The 9,241-nt window shown below is 33.2% G+C and overlaps 3 protein-coding genes across 9 annotated transcripts in view; 1 reads left to right on the forward strand and 2 right to left on the reverse strand.

Moving 5' to 3' along the window:
- Nucleotides 1-1,377: 1,377 nt before the first annotated feature.
- LOC127068268 (ras-related protein Rab-18-B) lies at nt 1,378-3,016 on the reverse strand. Of its 2 annotated transcripts, none has more exons than XM_051004215.1 (4): nt 2,765-3,016; nt 2,478-2,595; nt 2,044-2,361; nt 1,378-1,990 (listed from the first exon to the last, which is right to left on the reverse strand). In XM_051004215.1, exons 1-4 carry the CDS (start codon nt 2,845-2,847, stop codon nt 1,910-1,912), a joined length of 600 nt encoding a protein of 199 aa, XP_050860172.1. In that variant the 5' UTR covers nt 2,848-3,016; the 3' UTR covers nt 1,378-1,909. The 2 variants fall into 2 exon arrangements, with proteins under 2 accessions (XP_050860172.1, XP_050860171.1); XM_051004214.1 differs by having other exon boundaries at nt 1,378-1,973; nt 2,765-3,010.
- Nucleotides 3,017-3,624: 608 nt separating this feature from the next.
- Nucleotides 3,625-9,241, reverse strand: part of LOC127068247 (pancreatic triacylglycerol lipase-like) — a 23,086-nt gene continuing 17,469 nt past the window's right edge. For both annotated transcript variants that reach the window (XR_007782880.1, XR_007782881.1), the window contains exons 11-12: nt 6,277-6,386; nt 3,625-6,195 (exon numbers count right to left, since the gene is read on the reverse strand). The gene's annotated coding sequence lies outside the window, so the exon portion shown is untranslated. The remainder of the gene's footprint in view (nt 6,196-6,276; nt 6,387-9,241) is intronic.
- The window catches only part of LOC127068229 (uncharacterized protein DDB_G0283357), a 9,717-nt gene continuing 4,718 nt past the window's right edge, over nt 4,243-9,241 (forward strand). Inside the window, exons 1-11 of one of the 5 annotated variants that reach the window (XM_051004089.1) lie at nt 4,243-4,391; nt 5,221-5,325; nt 5,419-5,557; nt 5,634-5,795; nt 5,874-6,405; nt 6,478-6,798; nt 6,871-7,032; nt 7,112-7,537; nt 7,614-7,802; nt 7,890-8,749; nt 8,827-9,241. The exon at nt 8,827-9,241 is cut by the window's right edge and continues 29 nt beyond it. In XM_051004089.1, the coding sequence (XP_050860046.1) occupies nt 4,378-4,391; nt 5,221-5,325; nt 5,419-5,557; nt 5,634-5,795; nt 5,874-6,405; nt 6,478-6,798; nt 6,871-7,032; nt 7,112-7,537; nt 7,614-7,802; nt 7,890-8,749; nt 8,827-9,241 (3,325 nt within the window). In that variant the 5' untranslated portion in view covers nt 4,243-4,377. Of the gene's footprint in view, nt 4,392-5,220; nt 5,326-5,418; nt 5,558-5,633; nt 5,796-5,873; nt 6,406-6,477; nt 7,033-7,111; nt 7,538-7,613; nt 7,803-7,889; nt 8,750-8,826 lie in introns of all 5 variants that reach the window. The other 4 variants (XM_051004090.1, XM_051004091.1, XM_051004092.1 and 1 more) reach the window with 4 other exon arrangements.

Consider the following 9,241-nt stretch of genomic DNA (forward strand, 5'->3'; position numbering starts at 1 on the left):
CTCCAATGTAATAGTTGATATGACATATAATATATTGGATCTACTGGATGGTACTTTAAAACACTGATTAATGCCCAGATGAGTGCTAATATTTTATTGCGCCTGTATATATATATATATATATATGTATATATGTATATTGCAGATTTAAATAAAAAATGTGATGTTATAAAATAATAAACATAATATATGTAGTTCTAGCAAAAATCTTATATATGTTATAAATTTAACTTACGTGAGTTTTGTTGATTCCAGATGTTCATAACAGGAACATTTAAATGGTTTAAAAATGTAAGATTCTTTTGTTATTATTGAATCACTACAAGAAAAATATTTTTTGCTTGAAGTATATGAGTAGTAATCCTGTTCAAATTCTGTTTCACTGAATATAACTTCATTTTCTGTTTCATCTTGTGATATTAAAGACATTTATATCAATACAATATATTAATAATTTTGTAATATTTATAACTTTTTTCCTTTTCTATGTACTTCAAAATAAATTTGTAGATATAGCAACAAAAATTATATAAAATTTCACAAGGGAACTTAAAAATAATTGAAAATCAGTTTACGTTGTTATAAAATTATGTATAATCTTGTTATCAAAATATTAAAAATGCATGAATTTAATAGCCTGAACATATGTATTAATACATGTGATAGCAGCATATAATATATATTGAAAATGCTTTATTTACAAATAAGTTACAATAGATTTGTGTATAAGACAATTACCATATATTTATTTTGAAGATTCTAATTGTATATTTCCACTTATTTTTAATTTTTGTATCAGTATGTTTTCTATAAATTATGTGCATTATATGAATTAGAATATAAGCAAGTAAAAGACAAATAACTAAAAAGAAAGTGTATGTTCTAATGTATAAATTTATGTTTATGTTTATATATACATATACATATACATACATATACTTTATATATATATATAAAAGAGTAGTTATTTGGCCTTTGGAGGAATTTTTATAAGCACCTCCCAGTTTAGTACGAAATAAAAATAATAATAATAATAATAATAAAAAAATCAAATCAGCATTTTATTTTAATATTAAAGTATGTTGAAGGATATATATCTTTGTATATTCAAATAATAGAAATTTTAAATACTTGTAGATATCATTTTTTATAACAAAAGCAATAGCCAACAAATTTGACTTTTGTACAAAAATCATGCATATATATGTGTATATGTATATTATATACATAACAAATTTTATATAAATATAACAAAGCAAGAGACTATAAAAAGTGATCAAGTGTCTGTGATAAAAACTTTATCAGTATTATAGTAAAAATTTATTGTTGGATATTTAGAAATAAATTGAAAGGAGTTGTTCATTTTGAAATACCATATTTGCACATTAAATGTATATTGTAGGAGTACTCAGCACAATATTAAAAGTAAATTAACATATTATAAAAGATAATAGAATTAATAGTTGGCTAGCTTATTATTAATGGTTCAAAGCATCAGCTTTTCATTCTTGGCTTACCCTATGTCCAATTTTTTGTACACCTGCAATATATAACTATAAATTGATGATATATTTAAAATTCGTATTTCATTAAATTATTAGTTAATGAAGATCTATAAATCATTAGCACATTTTTGTATAGTTCACAGATGGTACATGTTTGCTTCTTTGTCTAATATAATATAATTCTAACAATGATTCACAATATTATGTATTCATTGTAACTTGTTTTAGTTGTTTAATAAACAACATATCATACAGTAGGCGCCATGCTTATAATCATTACCAAAAGAATTTCTTTATCACAGCCACTTAAATCATACTGCAATAACAACGTGAATATACATTCTGTGGTTCATAATCATCCGTCAATTGTAACCCTCTTTTTCCCATTCGATATCTAGCACCGGTCATATTGCCATTATCAATATATTTTTGAGAGTGAGTATCCCATAAACCAGGAGTTTGCAATATCTAATTGTATACAATATCTAGTTTTAATGATCAAATTGTTAATAGTATATAATAAATTATTGTATTTTACCTTTTGAACTAGTTCCTCGAAGCAACACTTTACTCCATCCGCTGTTTTAGCACTACTTTCGATATATAAGGACTGATGTCTTCTAGCAAATTGTAAGCCTTCTTCATTGCTAACTTCTCTATTTGGTAAATCTATTTTATTACCTACTATCATTTTAACAATATCTGTTTTATTGCAGTACGTGTTTAATTCATTAAGCCATGTATCTAGTTTTAAAAATGTATTTCTATCAGTAACATCATATACTAGAATAGCTCCTTGTCCATCTCTATAATAACTTGGTGTTAAAGTACGAAATCGTTCTTGTCCAGCAGTGTCCTATATAACAACAGATATTTAATTGAAACGATTAAGACTTTATATAACATATATATAATTATAGTTTCAATATAGTATTGTAAATATAACAAACTAATATGAATTGTATAACTAACCCAAATAGCAAGTTTCACTATACTATCATCGATTGTGATATATTTTGTTTTATAGTCCATGCCGACTGTATTTCGCATATTTTCCGAGAATTCATCTTCTGTGAACCTTAAAAGTATACTGAAAAAAAGAAAAAATAATAATAAAATAAAAGAAAAAAGTATAGAATAAAAAGAAAAAAAGAAGAAAAAAACGTTATATTATCAACTAACTTTAAACTTCGAATTAATCATATTAAGAAAAATTAAATATATATGTGTATATACGTATAACCTTACAATATATCTACCTTGATTTACCCACGTTAGATTCTCCTATCATAAGAAGTTTCAGCACTGTTAAAATATTTTGATCCATGTTATGATCATCCATGATATACTTTCCAGTTAAATTCAACTCTTTCAACAGAAATAATACGCCTCGTATTATTTTTTTACAACACTATTATACGCGATTGACTTTGGATAATGCAACAATATATATATCTGTACCTCATAAGTATTAATTATCAACAACATAAACGCGTCACAAATTAATACGATGACACAAGATACTAACTGCAAAAAACACTTAGACCAATAACTCTTCTATGATAAAGATTGCTGTAACTTTGCAATGGTCCTCTAGATGGCGCAACAATCACCAACTGTATCTCCAAAGCTTCTTTCTGATTTTGCATGACTTCTTTGTAATCTTCGTTCTAGTTAATGTAATATATATATATATATTTTCACACACACAGATACACATACATACGTAGACATTATTTATTGATTATCATTTCTATTTAAATCTACTCGTGGATGAAATCACTTTTATCATATTCATTAATAATCTTATTGTACTTCGTTAACTATGTTTATTAACAACAATAATTACCGAAAAGATTGTTTTTTATATATTTATTTATTTACATTTTTATTGCAAAGAAATGTAATATTAAATTATGCTAAGAGTTAATACCAGTGAGATCGTTATTTTATTATTCTTTATTGTGTGTGTTAGAGTGAATATCTACAAATTTATAATATTTGTTTGTGTATCATTTGTTTAAAGAATCGTGTGCTTTAAATAGATCGATCGATCAATATTATAGGAAATAATAAATGGAAAAGGAGAAAAAAGAAAAAAAAAAGAACAATGGAGGAATTAATTCTTGCAGTGATATGCCATTTCATTTTTATTAGTGTGGTATCTATATCAGAGAAAATATGGTGTCAGTCTTTCTAACCTATACCAAATTCGGTATTCGCATAATAGCACGTCCGAAGATGACGTTTGTAATAAATTATTACAGACAATATGATGTTGATTATTAAATATTATTCTCACGGAATATAATACACAATGAATAGTAGTAAACTTTCTAAATAAGTTTTAGAAAAATTGTCTAATATATACGTGTATATATATGTCTATCTATCTATCTATCTATATATACGTACACATACACATATATATATAAGTGAAAAGTTATTCACATTGTTATTCGGAAAATGACGATATGTAATCTATTCTGAACGATAAGTTTGTATACTTTAATTAGTAATAATTTTTGATTTGAGTCGATCAACAAAAAATAATAAAAAAAAAATATATATAATATATATATATGTATATATATATATAAAAAATTATTATTCTAAAGGCGTACGTTAAGTAATATCGAAATAAAAATGTATGTAAGAGTACACGCCTTATCTAAAATAAGGTAGAGAGAAGTTTGGCTTGATTGCAAGGATAAAGATGGCCGCGCTAGGCTGCCATGAAGGGAGTGCGTCGCTCGTGCTCGTGGAAATGGGACGTTGCAACATCGAAGTGTCATTGTTGTTCTTATGAAGTGTCAGGTAGTGACGTTAAGTTATACTGTTCAGTGCACGAATTTAAGAAGAATAGTTCGAAATGGCATCCGACAGGTAAAATAAATCAATTTTCTTTATGATTAAAGTCGTAAACGCGATAGTCGCATAACGATTTAATGTATGTATGCTTTTGGCCGAATGGTTTGCAGATCGATAGTGAATTTTTACCACTGACCCGTCCCAGTTTTCACTGTAGACAGGTTTTTCGTGTTTTTAGATGGGACTTAGTTATCACGTTTCTCACGATTCTAGAAGATATTGGGGCGGGTCCCTTGCAATTTCCTTATTGTGTTTTACATTGTCATTTTTATGCCTTCGTTCTCGTTCCCTTTCTGTGCGCACTGCGTTATCTTTCCTTTTTTTTCTTTTTTCCTTCTTTCACGATTTCGCGCTTTCATTTTTCTTTTTTCGCGACTATACGCACACGATCTACGCGCGAATGACTCTCCGCGGCCTATTTTAACCAATTAAACGGATAACATGACATCAGGCAGTTGCTTGTAATGCCACCAGCATTCCCATCAATTTATGATCTTAACAATAGGGGTCGAGTGTTCTTTCTTGTGTCTTTTTTTTTTTTTTTACTTTTCTCTTTTTCTTTCTTTTTTTTTTATTATATTTGTATTTTTATCATGTCTTTTATTTCTGGAAAAAAGTGACTAATGGATTATGTCTATGTGTCTCTGGCAATGAGTTGGTTACTTATATCTACTTGTATCTACTTGCCATTTAATGTATTTACTTTAGTTTGAATTACTTTGGTTAATTTGGTTATATTTATAATTGATTTATATTCCTTTTAGAATATAAATCGATATATGCATGCAAAAAATCTATGTCATATGCATCTTATATCTAATGTCTTAATTGCAAACAATTACAGTAGGATGGAATGGGTTGAAATCATAGAACCACGTACAAAGGAGCATATGTATGCTAATCTTACTACTGGAGAATGCGTATGGGATCCACCACCTGGCGTACCTGTGTAAGAGATCATAAGTTTTTATATCGTTAAACCAATATAACCATTTTGAAGTTATGAATCATTCATTAGTTCACACTTATGAATAATTTATAGGAAGAAGACGGATAATAATCAATGGTGGGAATTATTTGATCAGAATACTTCAAGATTTTACTATTATAATGCCACATCTCAGAAAACTGTTTGGCACCGCCCAACCGATTGCGACATTATCCCTTTAGCGAAGCTTCAGGTAAATAATTTTATTCGCTTTATACTTCTTTACATTTTTACAAGTTTTTCAATCTATAAAAACCGGGAAATTGTAGACGTTAAAACAGAACACAGAGCCGGCTGGTAGTAGCGGAGGTGATGTCCAAAAAAATGCAGAATCAAGAAAGAAAGAGTCTGTGTCTACGCAGACTCAAACACCTGTTAGTCGTTCGATGCGTTTCAATCATCAAGACAATCCTAATTTATCTGTTACACTGGTAAGATTATTATTTGCACAAAGATATCTGTTTAATGTGCTTCGTATATCAATTTTATACATCATTTTTGTTCGATAGCAAGTGGGTAATGCAAGTAAATCTCGAACATCTGGTATCGGTGTGGATATGCAGACATCTCCGCCGTCTCCATCTCCTTCCTCGAGACGACATCATCATCATCATCATCATCACCACAATAATCGACACCATAGACATCACGAAGTACCGGCGACTAGACGACAACATAATCATTCGCAAGATTCTGGTCGATCCAGTGATAGTTCTGTCTCCCATAGTCGTACGTCTTTAGAATCAACAGGGTATCGATTGTTAGACTCACCGCATCGTCATCATCATCGTTCTACGGTCCAGCCTCCTCCGGCACACGCTCAGTCTTCACCTAGGCAGCATAGCGGCACATTAGAAGGTAGATGTCACAAAAGTGGAACTCTTGAAAGCGTTAAAAATCAGAAGTCTATACCATTGGGCGAACCACCACCATTGGGATTGTCTCTCTCAACTAGTACCCCTCTCTTCAAGAAAAAGACTTTCCCAGATACACAACGCGAGGGTAGAGTAGGAAATCTGGATCTTGAAAAGAACAAAAATGGTAAGATTTCGGAAGATCCTTTTATCGAATCGAATCGAAAGATGGATTATTCAAATATATTTGAAAATTTAGGTAAAGAAAGTAGTAGGGGTTCCTACGGTCCTGAACCAAGTACGTCTCCATATAGAGATTCTTTAATGGAATCAAGAGTATTTAGGCAAGAAATGCCACCCTATCGTCCGCCAGAAGTTCAAATAAGTCATAGTTATAAATCGCAAGGTGAAAAGTATGGTTCGTTGGTCGAAAGTGGTAACCGTTTCCTTAGGGAAAGAGATTGGGAAATGCATCAAAGAGAAAGAGTTAATAGTTTGGACAAATCTAATACTTCTGCCTTTTATCCAAGTTCCATGCATCCACGGAATATGAATAAACAAGATACTACAGGTAGTATAGGTAAAAGACATTATGGATGTTCCGCGTCATTGTCAGAAGCAAATGTTCGTGATATGTATGGGGCAATGTTAGCAGAGAGAAACGATCCATCCAAGAGTCTAGTGCGAGGTACAGGAATTATTGGTAACGTAGCTAAGCAAAGAAGTATGGAAGTATCTGAGAGAGAAAGAGAACGGGATCGTGACAGAGAGAAGGAATATAGAAGAAACACAGCGTGCAATAATTCGCTCGACTGTAAGTACATAATTGTACGATGTTGCCTTTAAATTGTACGCTTCCAAAGTATCGAACTTCGATTGTGATTGTTTTGTAGGCACGTCGCAGCCTCTGGCTCGTAGTTACAGTTTCGTGCAACAGCAAAAGTTGCAACAATTACATCAGCAGCAACAACAACAGCAACAACAACAGCAGCAGCAGCAGCAGCAACAGCAACAGCAAAGTAGAAGAAGAGATAGAGACGAGGATGCGATGCACGAGCGTTATTTGATAAGTCAAAGTCACGAACAATCTAGGCAGCGACTTAGTAGTAACACAAGCAGTAGCAACAGTAGCAACAGCAGTAGTAATAGTGCTGTAGGGGAAGATATAGAAGGTCATTTGGATACGGAAGATAGTAAGAAAAAGAGAAGCAATGGTAATCCAAGTCCACCGTTGTCTCCTTTCTATGGAAATCTTTTATCAGACGCCGACCATTTGTTACCACTTCAACATTATATTCTTCAGCAAGCTAAGCTATCGGGTACTTAGATGTTCCATTCCGTATTATCTGATGATACATCCTATGTTACGAAATATTATGAATATCGTTTTTAAAGGTTGTTACAAGTTTGGAGATCCATTGTTAGTAGAAGAGGGTGATGATTCTTTAGACGAAGAAGGTGGTCGAAGCGGAGGTATCGGAGGAAGAGTCGACGATGATTCCGACGATCAGTTTGCCGATGACGAGGCAGCAAGTAATCAGGGCGATTCGTCTAGCCAAGAGTATCTCGAAGATCATTATGCTGGTTAATACATTGTCGTCGATATAATACATTTTAATTTATATCAACGATACAACGATCTTAACTAATCTCTTTTATTTACGATTATAGATCTAGGTAACTACGATACTGCTGGTTTAGCGACCTATTATAATACAGCCGACACGTTAACAAGGCCGCAACCATCTCCACCAGCTTCGCCGACTATAGTGACGCAACCAGAGACACAAGATACTGTCGTTCCGTGCGTAAGACGAGTATCTTTACCATCGTCCACCCTAACTTCTACACCAAGCGGGGGTACAGGAAACGATAATGCAGATTTAGATGAGGCACGCCGTGACGATAGTACCAGTGGTGGTGATATCGAAAAATATGCTCAAGACAATCTTAATTTGAATTGTGGGCGACCGAAGGGATTGAGATTATTGTTCCGAAAGAAATTCAGTGTCCGCGATATTCTCAGTTGGTCGAAGGATCCGATACCCCAGCCTATGTTGGTCGTCGTAGACGGTGAAAAATTATTGAAAAGAGAGGCTTGCAATTTGTTTCGATTGGTTCAGGTATACATGGGTGATCGTAAGGCAAACGTTGGTATGACGTTAGACGGAGTTGCTATGGACATCGTAAATACAGCATTTTCGAAACCACCGTTACGCGATGAATTGTACGTTCAAATCTGTAGACAGACTACAGAAAATCCACGAAAAGAAAGTCTTCGTAGAGGCTGGGAACTGATGGCTGTCTGTTTAGCCTTCGTACCACCTAGCGCTACCTTCGAACCTTACCTCGAAGGATACATGAATAGGCACCGCGATCCGAACTTCCAATTTCCAGAGGTGGCTAAGTGGCCGATTCATGTACAGGTCAGTCATTATGCAACCGTTGCCTGTAAACGTCTTCAGCGGATTGGTGCTCATGGTAAACGACAGCCACGTAAAGCTACCATAGAAGATATCGATCAAGCCAGGGTAATTATTTCATAAATAACCTAACTGCGTCTAAAACGTGCCTACAATTTTCTACTCTTTTCTATTTTCAACGGTAGATCCAAATTTTCCGTGCATCGATGTTTGGTGCAACATTATCCGAAGTAATGGCTTTGCAAAGAGATCGTTTCCCTCTTCGAGAATTACCATGGATACAAACGACCTTAACGAGACAAGTATTGGTACGTGGTGGAACGTTAACGGAGGGTATATTCCGAGTATCGGCCGATGCCGACGAAGTTAGCGCTTTGAAAGCCTGCTTAGATAAATTTGAGGATGGTGCGATATTGGCAGCGTCCCAAGATGCACATGCTCCTGCTTCCTTATTAAAGTTATGGGTACGCGAATTGTACGAGCCTTTGATACCCGACTCCTTTTATACGGAGTGCGTATCGATGCGTCACGACGATGCACAAGTTTCAGCAAGTAGCGTAGCTGCTATCGTTGATAGATTGCCTGATCTCAATCGACGCG

The sequence above is a fragment of the Vespula vulgaris genome, chromosome 12, assembly GCF_905475345.1.
Source record: "Vespula vulgaris chromosome 12, iyVesVulg1.1, whole genome shotgun sequence".
Lineage (NCBI taxonomy): Eukaryota > Metazoa > Arthropoda > Insecta > Hymenoptera > Vespidae > Vespula > Vespula vulgaris.

What these genes read in the sequence shown, in the direction of transcription:
- LOC127068268 (XM_051004214.1), bottom strand. Translation starts at nt 2,847, where the DNA reads ATGGATGATCATAACATGGATCAAAATATTTTAACAGTGCTGAAACTT. An exon ending in TAGTGAAACTTGCTATTTGG is followed by an intron (nt 2,362 to 2,477) that starts GTTAGTTATACA and finishes GTTGTTATATAG; the next exon opens with GACACTGCTGGACAAGAACG. An exon ending in TCGAGGAACTAGTTCAAAAG is followed by an intron (nt 1,974 to 2,043) that starts GTAAAATACAAT and finishes GTATACAATTAG; the next exon opens with ATATTGCAAACTCCTGGTTT.